At 38.8% G+C, this 16,528-nt stretch overlaps 1 protein-coding gene across 7 annotated transcripts in view; it reads left to right on the forward strand.

The window, feature by feature from the left end:
- Nucleotides 1–16,528, forward strand: part of ADCY7 (adenylate cyclase 7) — a 67,829-nt gene that overhangs the window by 41,375 nt on the left and 9,926 nt on the right. For all 7 annotated transcript variants that reach the window (XM_055818456.1, XM_055818457.1, XM_055818462.1 and 4 more), the window contains 12 exons: nt 2,415–2,542; nt 2,785–2,943; nt 6,413–6,545; nt 7,849–8,034; nt 8,966–9,009; nt 9,837–9,917; nt 10,960–11,032; nt 11,832–11,929; nt 12,531–12,615; nt 14,228–14,365; nt 15,555–15,617; nt 16,215–16,253. In XM_055818456.1, the coding sequence (XP_055674431.1) occupies nt 2,415–2,542; nt 2,785–2,943; nt 6,413–6,545; nt 7,849–8,034; nt 8,966–9,009; nt 9,837–9,917; nt 10,960–11,032; nt 11,832–11,929; nt 12,531–12,615; nt 14,228–14,365; nt 15,555–15,617; nt 16,215–16,253 (1,227 nt within the window). The remainder of the gene's footprint in view (nt 1–2,414; nt 2,543–2,784; nt 2,944–6,412; nt 6,546–7,848; nt 8,035–8,965; nt 9,010–9,836; nt 9,918–10,959; nt 11,033–11,831; nt 11,930–12,530; nt 12,616–14,227; nt 14,366–15,554; nt 15,618–16,214; nt 16,254–16,528) is intronic.

Consider the following 16,528-nt stretch of genomic DNA (forward strand, 5'->3'; position numbering starts at 1 on the left):
CCCCAACCACCCCGCTGAGATGGGAAGGAGAATTGGAAAAAGGTAAAACTCATGGGTTGAGATAAGAGCAATTTAACACTTGATACAGGGACAGAGTGTACCCTCAGCAAGTTTGCTGATGGTACAAAACTGGGAGGAGTGGCTGACACACCAGAAGGCTGCGCTACCATTCAGCAAGACCTGGGCAGGCCGGAGAGTTTGGTAGAGGAACCAAATGAAGTTCAATAAAGGCAAGTGTAGGGTCCTGCACCTGGGGAGGAACAACCCCATGCACTAGTACAGGTTGGGGCTGACCTGCTGGAAGGCAGCTCTGTGGAGAAGGACCTGGGAGTTCTGGTGAGCACCAAGTTGCCCATGGGCCAGCAGTGTGCCCTGGTGGCCAAGAAGGCCAGTGGTACCCTGGGTTGTGTAAGGACAAGTGTGGCCAGCAGGTCGAGGGAGGTGATCCTCACCCTCTACTCTGCCCTGGTGAGGCCACATCTGGAGTGTCGTGTCCAGTGCTGGGCTCCCCAGTTCAAGAGACGGGGAGCTACTGGAGAGGGGCCAGCGGAGGCTGTGAAGGTGATCAGGGGACTGGAGCATCTCCCGTATGAGGAAAGGCTGAGAGAGCTGGGGCTGTTTAGCCTGGGGAGGAGAAGATGAGAGGGGATCTTAGCAATGTCTACAAATACCTTAAGGGCGAGTGTCAAGAGGACGGGGCCAGGCTCCTTTCAGTAGAGCCCAGCGACAAGACAAAGTGCAACAGGCACAATCTGCGACTCAGGAATTTCCTTCAGAATATGAGGAAAATCTTCTCTACTTTGAGGGTGACGGAGCTCTGGAACAGGCTGCCCAGGGGGGTTGTGGAGTCCCCTTTTCTGGAGATGTTCGAAACCTGCCTGGACATGATTCTGTGCAACCTGCTGTAGGTTACCCTGCTTTAGCAGGGGGTTGGACTAGATCTCCAGAAGTCCCTTCCAACCCTGATCGTTCTGTGATTCTGTGAAATAAAATAATAATAGTAGTAGTAATAATAACAACAATTGTAATGAAAAGGAAAGAGAAAGAGTCAGGAATTAAACGTAAGGGTGAAAAAAACGGAACAAGTGATGCACAATGCAGTTGCTCATCACCTGCTGACCGATGCCCAGCCAGTCCCCGAGCAGTGATCACTGGCCCCAGCCAACTCCCCCCAGTTTCTATACTGAGCATGATGTTCTATGGTATGGAATATCCCTTTGGTTAGCTTGGGTCAGCTGTCCTGGCTCTGCTCCCTCCCGGCTTCTTGTGCCCCTGCTCCCTGGCAGAGCACGGGGAACTGAAAAGTCCTTGACTTGGGGTAAGCACGACTTAGCAACAACTAAACCATCAGTGTGTTATCAACGTTATTCTCATACTAAATCCAAAACACAGCACTGTGCCAGCTACTAGGAAGAAAATTACCTCTATCCTAGCCAAAACCAGGACAGTGGCTTAAGATGGTGGAGAATGCTGGATGTTCTCTTAAGGCTTTGGCTGGTGAGGGAGAACAGCTTAGTGTTTGGTAAATTGTCACTGATTTGGGCTGATGCTGGAGTTGACTGAAGAATTTGTGGGCCGTTCCCACAGCAGAGAGGGCTGGGCAGCCCAAGGTGTCAGCTAGCTCAAATTAAACAATCTCTGCTCATCAGTCAATCACTATACAGCCTCACAGAATTAGCCTTGGCTTGCTTGCAGCCTTTTTAGTTAAAATTCTTTGATAATGTTTTAATGAAAGACATTATGAGGAGCTCTTTGCTCTTTCCCTTTCCTTTCTGCAGCCAGTCATGGACAGCAGTCCCCCGTGTTGCACAGTTAGGAAAGAGTTTTCTGCTGTCAGATAGTATTGCGAGGTTTTTTTTTTAGCAATAGAAAACTGTAGCATGTGCTGGCTTCCTCTACAGTTATATTTGAAACAAAAAAGCTCGTTTTGCTTCTGCATTTAATTCCTAACTTCTCCCTAAATTCTGTGCAGGTTTTACAATACTGCACAATGTTACTTATGAGGTCGCCATGCAAAAATTGAGGAAAATGTGAACAAACTGCAGATAATTCAGGTTAATTCAGATGTTAATAAAGATGAAGATTAAAAGATAGATAAGCAGATTTCATCCTTTAGATGGTAAATTCTGTGACAATTTTATTTTTATCTTTATTTCCTAATGGTACACGGTTCCAAGAATCAAGTCAGAAAGTAGCAAGATGATTTTATTTTAGAAATGCTTGAAGTGGTCCTTTTGGCTACCCTCCAGTGAGCAACATCCAGGGATTTGGATGTGGGAAAAGAGAAGTAAGCTTTGCTTCAACAAGGATTGAATGAAGCTTGACTTTCTCAAAACAATACAGACAAGTCCTAGTTTTGGTGGTGTTAGCCTACTTGCAGTAAAATGTTAAATATGTTTACTGTAATTTCACAGGAGAATGAATGCATGAGAATAAAAATCCTGGGAGACTGTTACTACTGTGTCTCAGGTCTACCCGTGTCCTTACCAGTTCATGCCAGGAACTGTGTTAAAATGGGACTCGACATGTGCGAAGCAATAAAGTAAGTATAGCACAGAAAACTTTTTAGCGTATAAAGGCTATGAAGTTATTGAATAAAGTCATTCTTTGTTTTCTTGTCAGCATTCAAAGTGTATTTATTAGTTGGATATTTACACGTTAGGTCATAAGCTTGTCTTTTTCCTTTGCATTAAGTGTGCAATGAGACTAAACCTTAACAGATCTCCAGGAGGAGGAGAGAAAATCAAGTGTGACTTACACTTTAATACCCTCTTCCCTCCATAGGCAGGTGAGAGAAGCCACAGGAGTGGATATCAACATGCGGGTTGGTATTCATTCTGGGAACGTGCTGTGTGGCGTGATCGGCCTGCGTAAGTGGCAGTATGACGTCTGGTCACACGACGTGTCCTTGGCGAACCGCATGGAGTCTGCGGGTGTACCTGGGTGAGGATCGTCCCTGTCAGTGCTGATTCACTCTGTCATCATGGTTTTCATAATCCTGGTTTATGACTCTGGAACTTGTAACTGCTGTGACACAAATCCTCATACTGGGATGATGAAAACAGTATAAATGTGTACTTACCAGAGCTGTAAAATGTTAGTATTTTCTGAGTTTGTTTTCAATGGACTATAAAATTCTATTCTGAAGCAAGCAACTGCTTCTTTACCTTCCCTTCATTGGAGAAACATGTACCTTCAGCAGTGCATTATGTTGACTTAGTTAATTTGTGGTGTGCACTATATTTGTAAGTTTAGCTAAAGAATAGATTATGCTACTTAGATCGACAAGGCAAAGCTGCGTATTTACCTAGTGTTTCTGTTAATCTATTGATCAGTCCCACTTGATTTGTATTAGCTCTATATTCACCACCCTTACTCCCCCAAAAACACAACTCAGTAATTAAAATGCAGCTTGATGAGGAGCATCCAAGCAAGGAGAGTTTGGAGCTGCTGGTTGTTGCGTATTCTCTCTGTGTACCATTTGTCATGGGCAGAATGGGAAGGATAAATGAGTGGTCCTGAGTGCAAGCAGTAATGGGACTTGCCATGTGCTGCTCATCAATGCAAAGCATTGGGTTCGGGGTTGATATTCATGCTGCCTTTTTTAAGATTCTTATTGAAAAGGACAACTATAAATGTTTTTAGAAAACACTAGCATTTTGTATTTTCTCCAGCTAAGAAACTTTTTTGTAGTCTGCATCAAAAAGGACCATATTAATTGTTTCCCTTTTTCCATTCCTAAATGAGACCATGATTTTGTAGGTTCTTGGTAGTCTGCAAATTAGTAGTTATTAATTGAATGGCATTCATGTGGGTGTATGTTTAAGCATTGAAGTAATTGTTTCTTTTGGAAAGGGATTCTAACCAGTCACATTATAGGATTTCTTACTACTTCTGTGCCTCAGACAGCTTTTAGGTATATGCTTGTAACTTAAAAATTAGTTTTTGCAAAGTAATAAGGAGATATGAATATCAAATTATTCTTTTGCATTGGTGACCGAAATAGAAAGAAAACTTAATTGGAGCTTGGTTTACAGTTGCAATACCATCCAGGCTGAGTGTTTTAGTATGTTGACTCAGCATGTTTAAACAAGTTGTAAAAGTTTCTTTTGTTGGTAAAGCAAACAACGTGACTCTGAATATGGCACCAAAACATATTTTCTTAGTCACGTTTAGGACCATTGCCTACTCTTGACAACTTTGATTATTCCATTATGTTCTTCATGCTTATGTTTAGTAATAAAGCTGGTTTAGGTTGGCATGCTGATTCAGAAATTACACTTAATACTTACTATATCTACACATGTCTAGCACTTGCTTATCACGTGTTTCACCATTAGCCAGAGAAAACCTTCCACTTGTGGAAGACTGAGCCTCACAGGGAGGAAGGGTTTCTATTCGTTTTGCAGATGGTATGTTCTATTTGTTTCCTGCTCTGTGTAAAAATTACGTGTCTGGGATTTCCCATTCCAATGTTAGCTAGTCCTGCTCCTTTGGAAGCAGAAGTTTTGTCATTAGGAGCAGTTTGAGGTTTTTATTTAAAACAGTAAGTATATATATTTTGGTTTTCTGTAAATGAAGGAATTCTAAAGATTTTAGAAAGGATGCAGGAAAACTTCTAGCGTTACAAATATTTTATTTCCATTGACAGAGTATCCTTGTTTATCTTGCTGATTTAAAAAAATATTTGTATCCCTAACAATATAGTACACTAGTAAAGCAGAAAGGACTAGCATAAAACAAAAATTAAAAATGCATTTATGACCAATTCTCTCTAATATGAATATGCGTAAAAGATCAGAAGATGTTATTCTCAGGGCTGTTAGCACAGAGTGCAGTATGCTAGGTATTCTGTACTAGCATGGGAAGTGCAAGAGTGCGTGTTACAGCTTGCCTTTCGGAGACAGCTTTAGTGGTAGCAGCTTTTGGTGATGTGCTGAGCCTGGAATCCACTAAGCATTAATAACCGCTGAGAAATCATCAGCATAGTAATTGAAATGGAAAGAAGTTTGCAGTAAGATCTGAAATGTATTCTGACAGTGTGATTTGGGGAAGAGGGGAGAGGAAGCTTAGTAAAATGGAGAATGGTTGATAGTGAACAAATGTACTGCTTTTTGAGATCAGTGGAAAACCACAGAAAACTTGCTGCAGTACGTGATTCTGTTTTAAGGCTCAGTTAATACGGACATCACTTAGTATGCCTCAGCCTCTGGGAGAAAATGATGCTTTAAAATTTCAGATGTGAAGGTTTACCTCGATTACAAAACTGCATAATCAAGGTAACAATTGAAAAACCAGTTTTTTTGGAGACCATTACCAGTAAGCAAATAAAACAGTGCATCCTTTATATTCCAAAACTCTTACCTTTTGTCTCCAAAAGTATTGAGGAATTTTTTTACTCTTTGTTGTGGGAAGCTGCAGCCAGTGGTCTCCGTGTCTTGGCTAAATCATCTTCAGGCAAACCTATATCCAGCATAAGGAAGATAAAAGGAGATGGGACAGTGATCCCCTTGCTCTCTGTAGTTAGGCAAGAGTGCTGCACTGTCAGCTTGCTTTCTGGAAATGTTCTATTCCCAGCTCTGTGCTGAGGGATTGTAGGATCGACAGCACAGTGTTTAACCCTTCTGTGCTAAGGAAAAGTGAGAAAAGCTGTGAGAAGATGAACAATGAGAAAGTAGGATATAAGAAAATAAATGCTATTTTATGAACACGCTCAAGTTTCTTGTTGAGAAATTCTGTGAAAAGGTATTACTCATATTTTATATGGAAATAGGTGATTTGGGATACTGAACTAAATTACATGTGAGGGAAAGTGTGAATGGATACAGAAAAATACTAGTTGCGTGTCTTGGATGTGTATTGCTGTTGTTGCTGTGTCGTGCTTTTCTCCGATTGTTTCAGTCAGAAAAGACAGGCTTTCAGACTTACCCTCCTAGTTAACAAAAAACCTTTTCCAGCTTTTTTCCAGATTTTGTAACCATCTCCTCCCCTCCTCGTGCATTTCTAGCATCAGACAGTCCTCGCTTGCGTTTTGTGTGAGCTTTCACTGCAGCTCTTGCCATCTGAAACAACCTGCTTGTGACTGTCTTGTCAGTCATCAGACCTCCTTTGATGACGTTTCTTCTTGTTTCTTACATGTCTCTGCTTATTTCAGTTTAATTTTATACTGCTACCATCTCATGCTAGAAACTGTTTTTTAGCATAATTGCTGTGAAAGATGTGTAATGAAGAACCACAGTAAAGGGGACTGTAAATACAGTTTCAAGTACTGGCAGGATTTTGCAGTTGGCAGCCAAAGCACAAGATGGCTGAAAAGCAGAAATGTTCGCAGTGGCCATTGAAATGTAAATGAAATGCTTAATGTGACCTTTCTGTAAGTGTTTGGGTCTCTTGTTCTTTCTGCCCTTCTCAGCCGTGTACACATCACTGAAGCAACATTAAATCACTTAGGCAAAGCTTATGAAGTAGAAGAAGGCAATGGACACCTGAGGGATCCTTACCTTGAATCCATGAATATCAAAACCTACTTGGTGGTTGATCCAAGGGTATGTGCATGTTTTTGAGCATGTATATTTATTCAAATGCATACATACATGTTAGGTACATAGGTGTCTGTGGTGCATACACCTTTTTAATTCAGGAACGGGATTAAAGCATGATATGAGTCATCAGAGTAGCTTGGATTTGGGACTTCAGATCTGAAAGCTCATCCTGTTTTATGACATGTCTGTTAGCTTGAAGGTAGTAAGTGTTGTGCTGAAACCTCTTATGTGGTCCCCTTAGAGTAAAAATAAGTATTTGACTGTGTTGGTGTGAAGTGTCTCTCTCACAAATTCAGGTCAAAAGGTAGGATACAGTGATGAAAGAATACCTGTACTGTGTGGGCACTTTCAGACAGAATATTCCCTGTAAAATAGCTTCTGGCATCTTCCTCGCTATCTTAGATGTGAGTTTCACCTTCTTTTAAAGGTGCGAAGTTAGCAACTGTTGGTTTCCCCTTTAAAGCCTGGTAACTGCAAACACCTGGAGCATTGCTATTTTGAATTGGCTTGTGCTTGATGAGTAAAATATTTCAAAAGAAAAAAAGAATGAAAATTACAAACCTCTTTCCTTCAAGGCCTTTACAGGAAGGAGCAGTATAGAGCCACTTCTAATTAGCAAGAACGCAATTTTATCTTTGTTGTATGTTTTATGCACCCAACACTGCAACCACCCCACCCCCCAACATTTACATAGCACATATTCTCAGAATGAGGATCTATGCTGATTAAAATAGCCCCTGCTCACTTGTGATGTTAGAGAATAACCAGTCACTGATGTATCACTTTATTCTGTAGTTTTAGCTTCCTTGTAGGCCCACAAAGGTATTACTGTATACCCTGTATATACTGCCTGATCCTTCACCTGTGACGTAGGGATATAATCTAATGTCGAGTCTGTAATTTGTGGGATCTTCTCCTAACCACAGTTCTGACACACCCTCGCTCAGGAATTGGGAATCTTTTTCCCCTGCTGGTGTGCTGACTGCAAGGGAAACGTATCTGTTCGTAAGATCCTGCAGTGTCTTGCATCATTGTAAATAAACCAGGAAGTCTGAATGTTGCAGTGTTACAAGTGAAGGCTTGTAAAGACAGCTGAAGCAAATTCGTTATGTCATGTTTTGCTGTAGCTCACATTAATTAAATCAGATAAAGGAATGGAGGTTGGCTGACATGTTCCTGATACGAGTTCAGAGTCCTACTAAACAGCTAGATTATATAGTCCTAAACTGTTTGAGTACACGGAGCTTCGTTTCTTTGTACTTTGTATAATTTTCTGTTTTCTAAATGAATACCTTTTTTCTGTTAGTCCAAACAATGCATATCAAATAATCATCTCCCTAAAACAAGAGTTAATGACGGGCTGAAGATGCGAGCCTCTGTTCGGATGACGCGTTATTTAGAGTCCTGGGGAGCAGCCCGGCCATTTGCCCACCTGAACCACAGAGAAAGCGTGAGCAGTGACTCTTCAGCTTCACAAGGAAGGCGAAGAAAGGTGAGGGTCAAAGTAACGATTGCCATCCTACAATTGCAAACTGCTTCTCGTGTCTATGGTGTGAAACTGGAAACCTGACACGTTTTTTGTGGCTGCATTTCTACGGTTGGTGTTCAGTGTGTACACAGAACTAAGAAGGCATCTGTGCAATAAATTTCTGTCAGAACTTAAAAGTATTCAAACTCTGCCAATCTCTGCTGTGCTATGCTCATAGTAAACCTTCAAAGTAAAAGTAAAACTTTGAAACTGTCTTTTTTTTCTTGACATTTTACTATCTGGTGGTCCTGCTCACTACAAGTAGTTTTGGAAAAAAGATAATTCATCCCAGTGTCCAGATGCACTCAACATTTACTTAAAAAGTGTAGAAAATTAACAGTCCCTCCATGTGCTCCACCTGCAACAGGAATTTATCAGTAAAGAATTATTAAGAATTCTTAAGATTTTAAAATTTAAGAAAATTCATTTTTTCCCTTCCATCTGTCCTTCCTGAAAACTGAAAGGCATGTGCATGCTTTTAGGCGTGCTCCTGGAGGCACACCAAGGCTGTATTACTGCCTGTGGACAGGTAGCTGTCCACAGGCAGTAATAAATTTATTACAATTAGATTTTAAATTAACTATCCAGCCATTCAGGCTCGTGGAAGTGTTTTCCAGTCTACTTGCTTCTGCTGATGTTAGTTATTTCAGTGTGTGGAGAAAAGTAAAAGATCTGTTCAATTATCTTCTAACAATTGTTTTGGTCAGAAAATGTTCACTTGCTAAAGCAGAAAACATTGCTGGAAAGGGTTGATTTTTATAAACTTTTCTATTTGAGAATGGCTCTTTATTTTTATTTGTGAATACAAATGTTTTTGGCAGCTTTCTGAGGTTTATTTTCAATAGTTGTTTGCTATCTTCTGAGTAACTTATGCTTAATTCCTTATTTGATGTAGGAAATACCTTTGTGTTCCACTGGGCGCCAGAGAACTTCAGATAGGTTTGTCAGTTACTTTTTTTTTTCTTTTTTGTTAAATACATGATCCTGTGTTCCACTTGCTGTTCACTGTACTGTAAGCGTGTGATCTTCTGGATGATTAATCGCTGTTGTATGGTATTGCTACATTAGAAAGGTTAAGCTGAATCTTTGGCCTTTAAGACTCCTCAATTCAGGTTTGTTATTGTTTGCAGACTCTAAAAGAAGCTTCCCCCTCTTCATCCTGCTGGTCCCTCAGTCACTCAGGTTGCATTTTGCTTTATGGGCTGTAGCAGGATGGAAGGGAGTAGGGAAGTAAGGGACATAGAGCAGTGGAAAACAAATCAAAGCACCTCAAAACTTGTCTATGTGTATGTATTGTAACTGCTTATGCTACCACAGCTTTTGGTTTTCTTACCAAAAATACTAGATTTTATTTGTAAATACTCTAATACAAAATAAATACAGTTTAACATAATATTGTAGGTAAATATATATTATATTTTACAAGATATGTCTTTGGTTGGTAGTATTATTTCATGCCATTGTAAAGTAATAAAAAAATTGCACTATATGTAGAAATGCTTACACCGTACCTGTACTACTGCGTTAATGAAGTAGATGATTTTTACTTGTAAGACATTTTATTAATATTATATTGAGAAGTGCATGATATGAGTAACTAGAGAAATGCTTAGTAAAGTGCATATGAGTGTGTGTGTTCATCAGCTTTGAGCATTCTTGTTTAACTTCTCTGGTAGTTTCCCCCACTTGTGTACTGAGGAAGTGTGGTCCTCTGCAGCCATTAATGCTGAACAGCATTTGTGACATGCGCTTCATTTTCTTCTCAGAAATTCATCTCAGAAGGGAAGGATAGAGGAAGATATTTATGATGAAATGATGTCAACCATTGAGGGCCTGAGTTCAACTAAGTATGCAGTATTTTATTTTTTTATTCATCTTTTCTTTGAGAATAATGGGCATTTTCAATTTTAAGTCTGGATGTAAAATTTAATTCTCAAAAATGAAAAGTTAAAAGGATTTCTGTCTTGCCTTTTTTTTGGGTCTTTTAAAAATTTATTTTAGTTCCTTTTTGGTTTTAATTTTAATATCATGAGAATATTACTGCATTATTATAGTAAGAAGCCAATGGTTAGTCTAGCTGTTCGATGCACCGTAGTGCTATGAAACAGCAAAATTATCGCCTTGTTTCTTATGACTGTCTGAAGTAATGAGCTGACGTGCACTGTAGGATGGGATAGGAAGTAATGTTTGTGTTCTGATTATTAAAATAAGAAGCGTCAGGAAACGGGGTGCCGTCCTCAAACAAAACCTATTCATAAAGTCAAACACAGTTTTGGGGGTGGTAATAAAATTGTTTTAGTGTCTGGTTCACTGAAGGTAGGTGGTCTATCAGCAGCGGGTGGTGCATTTGGCACTGTATTTGCATTTAGAAGCAGCTAAACATAGGCAAGTTTATTGGTTTGGGTTTTTTTTTTAATTTAAAATGCATTATTGAAATTCCTATCAAATATAAAACTGCATTTGAGAAGAAACCCTCTTTCCTTTCATCTAAATTTTAGCCAGACTGTTATCACTGTACCTCAGCTATTCCTGATAGGGGCCTGATATTATTTAGGGGAAATTTTCAGAGGCTGTGAGCCATCTCTTAACGTCTGCTATTATACTTTGCTGTTTGTAAACCGTGGGGAAGTTCTGGGGTTACATTTTGCATGTAAATGGCAGACACCGCTGTCTGTGAAGAGTGTTCTGGATCTGCCTGTCAGCTACATAAAAACTTAACCACTCGTATGTTATGCTATGGAACCAAAAGACCTTGTAGAATGGTCAAATGTCTGTAAACCAGTGGCACTCTCACCCTGTGCGCTGTGGAGGCTCAGCTCCAACGATGAGTTTGTGTAGTCTCCTTGGCCTGTCGCGTACATTTTGTAACACGTGTCTCTTTGAATGCAGTCCATGGTGTGGCAAATCGGATGACTTCTGGGGATTTTCACTGATTTTTGCAGAACCCGGTCTTGAAAAAGAGGTTGGTAAGAGCAGAATAAGCCTTTTTGGTCTTAGATTTGCATTTCAGAGGAGCCTAAGAATGTATATGAGCCTGCCTTTTCGTTCTGAAACTGGATTCTGGAGGTGACTGTACATCCCAAGAGCTTTTTAGGGACTAATTGAAAGCAGATCTCATGATTCATTTGAGTTGGGCGTTCTTCCTTGAGTATGCTAATTCTGTAGGTTAAAGGAGATTGTCTCTAACCTGCAATTAAATTCTTGCTATAAGGGACTTAGTAGGAGTTTGGTAACTTTACTATATGAAGACCTTCTCTCAAAAGTAATGGAATTTAAAAAGAAAAAACCAGTATTTCTGCCTCCATAATGAAAATACTTTGCTTTCTGTGGTTGTTTCATGGCAAATATAATAGTTATCTGTTAGGTACAGTGTACTTTTCCTGTTTGAATACCTGTTCTTTAATTTACCATGCTGTGGTGTACCATATGTAGTTACTGGGGGGTGTGTGTGTGTGCGTATACACTTTAGGTTTACTTCTGTGTATATCCTTTTTTTATAAGGATTTTGACTACGTGTATCTGTGAAGTGCTGATTTACATACTCAGTGGATTTCCCTCTATGTTTAAAACTATCCTTTGGACTGCTTTTCTTGACAGATGTTCAAGTGAATTTTAATTGGTGTTTTTCTTTTCCCTTTTGATTCTATGTATGTTTTTAGTAGTACAGTATACATTTGCATATATGTGTCATCACAGAAATGTAACAGAATTTAAAATATCTCTGGAATTACCCTTAAGATTTATTGTAATCTGTGTTTCAGTATCGCACCATTCCTATTCTAAAACTGAAGAGTTACTTCGCATGTGCCAGTTTTGTGTTCCTCTGTATATTTCTGATACAGATGCTTATAATGCCAAAGTGAGTATCAGTATTTTAATAATTTATAATTAAAATTAGCCAACAGCTAAAGTGAAACTCACGTGCATGAAACTTTTTTTGAAGTTTAAACTTTTGGATTTCCTGGGTGTTTGCATTTAAGAAACATGGGCCTCTTAGGACTAATTCACCCCTTAGTAAAGGAGTGCATTCATGTTGTTGGCATAACAGCCTAGATATCAGAATGAAAATAAAATAGAAATATTTCTTTAATATTGTGTTTGCTTAGTAGTACACACAGGGAGATGATCTGTTAAGTGAGAAATACTGTTTTATAAGAGTACTTGGCTGTAAGCACGTTGAGTAAGCATTAGAAAAATGGGATTAGCTGGTTAAAATGTGCTTGGTGATCCTTCTGTCTATAGACATGCAAGGAGGGAACTTTGAACTTCTCATACTTCTGGGAAAGCAGATATTTGATAATTCTGATAACCTGTGCAATGGTATGGACATCCAGTGCTATTAGAAGAAAAATTCTATTTAAATTTAAAGAGACACTGTTAGCAAACGTTTGTCTGAATTACAGTTTGAAAATGTCTTTTCATTTAACAGTGGTTTGTTTACTGCTTTCTCTTCTGTTTAGAACTGCAAAGCTAGGAATTTCCTTTGGCATTGTTGCAGTCATCATTGTACTTACTTTGTTTCTGTGCTTTGCTGAGAAATGTATGGTAAGTTTATTTAAAAAAAAAAAAATAAAAAAAGTTGCCTGTTCTAAAAGTGGATGGATGTAATTCAGCAGCTTGGTCTGTCTTTTAGGATGATAAATTAAGCTGTTGATTTTAGTAGGAGTTACAGGAGCATTGAACCTTGGGCTACTGGAAGATTTCATTGCCTGAAACAGATTTTTGTGTCTGAAAAATCTCACTGTAATTCAGAATTATTTGAGTGCAAGAATAGACAGGTAGGAGGAAGGAGGAAGATAGTAATGGTTGCTGAGTGGGGTTGGGTTTTTAAAATTTATTTTTATATTCGTCTATAATAGTAATTTTGGTTTTGAATCCTGATATTTTCTGTACTGGAAACAATATTAAAATCAAAGTAAGCTTGAATGCAACATTAGTTTTCATAATAATATATAAAGCCTCGTGAAAAGTATGAATTATTATTAATTTACGGGCAACAATTTCATAGCTGTTAGAATTCCAACTTCACTATTACATCAGTTAGGACACTGCATTTGTAGTTCCTCTTTTTAATTAATGTTTAAAAAATCTAGTGATGTAGAGACAGCTAATGACATAGAGTTCAAGGACACAAAGTTCTTGGACTGGAGGATGATTTTTTTTAATTATCTGGAGACAAGAGTGGGAGAGGGAAGAGATTTTAGAGAGTTCCTTGCACGCATCAAATCTACGTTGTGCTAGGCCAAGGGTGAGAGGGAATTCTGAAGTTCTGTTGAGAACATGCCACCATCATCCTGTTGAAGGGTGGGGGTGGTGGTCTCCCAGGAAAACTGCTACAGAAAGAAATGGTCTCTTTCAGAGCCAGGTTCAAGTTGTGTAAAAGGGAAAGGAAAAGATAAAATTGCACTCTGTATGTAGAATAAAGCTTTATGATTAATGTAAAAGTACAGTTAGGTAGCATGTATGGATTTTATGCATCTATGGGGTTTATATATGTGAGTAGATGGACATTTGTATGTGTGTGTGTAAATATATGTCTATGTAGACAGAGAGGTGTGTGCACCATATGGTTTCTACATACATAAAGACACAGAGAAAAGAAAAATTCCAAGATTGCAATTGCATCAGACTCGAGTTCTGCGCTGGGAGTGTTTTGTTATAGCAGCCTTGAGTAATGCTTGCAATCATTAAAAGTACATGCTTTACTAGATGTTCTTCTCTGTAGCGACAAATGGAGGATATAAGGACAGCAAGAAAGGGGACTGTCTAGGATTGGTTTCAACTTAGTCATCTGAAAATGCAGTTCCCAATATAACATGATAGCTCTCTTAATTAAAATATACAACATAGGTTGTTGCTATATTTTTAGTAACATTTCTCCAGAACTTTTAATCAGATCATAGTTTTTTTATTTTTAAAGCAGAAATTCAGAGAATTTTAGCACCCGGCCTCTTTGAAATAAGGAAGCATTGTCTCCCTTTTCAGTTGTGGAGAGGCACTAGGCACCTAATCTGACTAGATTCCGAGTTCTAAATTAGGATTCCAATGAAGACTTGACACCCTCCTGCAGAGAAAAATTATTTTAAATTTAGAAATACTTCTTCCCATGTATCAGAGTATTATCCATGTTACTGAAACAAAGTAATTTTGTTTACAGAAGTGCTGCTCGCAACAGTGGCCTTTCCTGCGCCATCTCTGTGCAATCTCGGAGAAGGTGGAAACAATGCCGTTACTTAGGCTTCCTTTAGCAGTCATCACTATCGGTGCCTTGCTGATTATAGCCATTTTTAATTTGGTAAGTAATTGCATTATCTTCATTCTGTGACATCCAGTTTAAGTAGCTTCCTGTATTCTTTTCATCAAGTACGTGCTTTTTGCTGCTGCTTCTAACATCTGATTCGCAACGTGAGTTGATTTACACAAGGATAATACACAATGTCACGTAAAAGCATTAAAAGTAAAAACTCCCGGTTTGTGGAACTAGAATTACATTCTCGTTTATATCACTGTTTCTTGCTTTTAAGATGGCATGTATAATTACTGTTGGGTTTAACCCTCATCACTAAGATGGTCTTCCATTTTTTCGTAATGTGGGTTTAAATGTTTGGCTGTATCGGGTAGAATTTTTAAGAAGTTTACTGTGTTATTTGCACTAGCTAGTAATAATGCAGACGGGGGAGTGAAGAATATGGGTTGGCTTGCTCTCAAAACTAAAGATGCTGTTGGTAGTTACTACTAGACTAAGATACACATGGTGCCTGTCTTAACTTAAATTTGAGTATTGTATTGCGCCTGAGGTACATTTGAAAAACAACCCTTTGGAGTAACCTCATGCTCAAGACCACTCTGCTGTGTGGGGTTTTTTTTAAACACATCATGTTAATGGTTCAATATATCTAACATCAAGCTACAAGAAGTGATGTCCTTCCAATCCCAAGTGCTTGGTCTGCCATTCTTCTGATTCCATGGGAAGTTTTGTAGTGTTCTGAAAGCTATACCGCAGAAAATGCTTAATTTTCTTTTGTAAAGTCTTTTTTCTGCTGGCTTAGGTCCTTAAATTGACTCACAGTGGTGTCATGTGAACACCACCACCATAGACAGCCTAAAAGAAAACAGGAACAGTGGCTGTGAAACTGGGGGCTGAGACAGAGCCACATGTTTGTGCCAGTTAGCTGTTAGATTAGCATAGCCATAATGTGACACTTTACTCTGAATTAGAAAAGTAGTACATAAATACTTGGCAATTTTAATCTTCTTGCACCTTGTGTGTGCATTAATGTTTAGTACAACTATATGGGATATCATGTATTCTAACATTTGTACTGCAGTAGCAGTGAAAGGGCAACCAGAGCAGGACTCATTGTGTAATATATGGAGAAAAACCTTAAAATTGATAAGTACCTGCTAACAAGTTTGTATGGTGGTTTTGTTGTTTGTTTGTTGTCCTCTTCCCCGCGCCCCCCCCCCCCCCCCAATAAATGAAGACTACTGAAAAGAACAAACCTGCAAACTTTACTGGATCAAATGACCTGTGTGCTACCACCTATGTGAGTAGAGTACCGTCTTCATTTCTAAGCTTAAAATGAACTGGGTCATGGATGGTGTGTATAATAGAGATTAATGGCAGCATTTTAATATCTTTTAATCTTTTAACAAAGACAGAATTTTTAAATTGTTGAACACAATGACTCACTTGTGCCACAAGGCAGTTCTAGGGATATTTTCTATTATTAGCTGTGGCTTTACTGTACATCTTTTAGGGACTTTTCAAAAGTCTGGAGTACTCATTGGTAAAGCTGAAGTCATGGGTTATTTTGGTTACTCAGCACCTTTGAAAGGTATTCTCTAGCATTTCTGTAAGGATAGATTCAGCACTAATGACACAAAAGGATTATTTCCGAGGGGTTTATTTTTTGTGCCTTTAACTCCAAAGTAGCATTTTATTTTGAGATCATCCAAGTGTTTGGGATGCTCCTTTGTCACCTGGCCACCCTTTTAGATGATGGGTGTGTTTTTGAACAATGCACAGCAGGCTGTGTGAGCGCCCTTTCATTCAAGCCCTTTTGACAAATGACAAATTACACTTATATAATGCACATTGTACTCATCTGGTAATTTTCTGTTCTTCCATGTCTGTAAATCAGCCTTTTGGAAACACAACTCAATCCTGTGTTGAGGAAACTGTAAGTAGTGAATACACATTAATTTAAAACTCAAATCTTTGAATACTGTATATATTACTGACAACTGGTAGGTTCTGTTGCTGTGTAAACCAAAACATTTTGGGCATCTGACAGCAGAAAGTTTCTTTGTGGATTCAAGATATTTCAGCTGCTGTTGCTGTGCTGAATAAAGTGTGGCTTTGCAATTTGTTGAAATTTCAGACTTAAAAGTAGATCTAAAGCAGAAGTAAAAGAGGAAAAAGCAGCAGAACAGGATGATGATTGTGTTTGAGAGA

This window comes from Falco peregrinus, chromosome 14 (assembly GCF_023634155.1).
Source record: "Falco peregrinus isolate bFalPer1 chromosome 14, bFalPer1.pri, whole genome shotgun sequence".
NCBI lineage: Eukaryota > Metazoa > Chordata > Aves > Falconiformes > Falconidae > Falco > Falco peregrinus.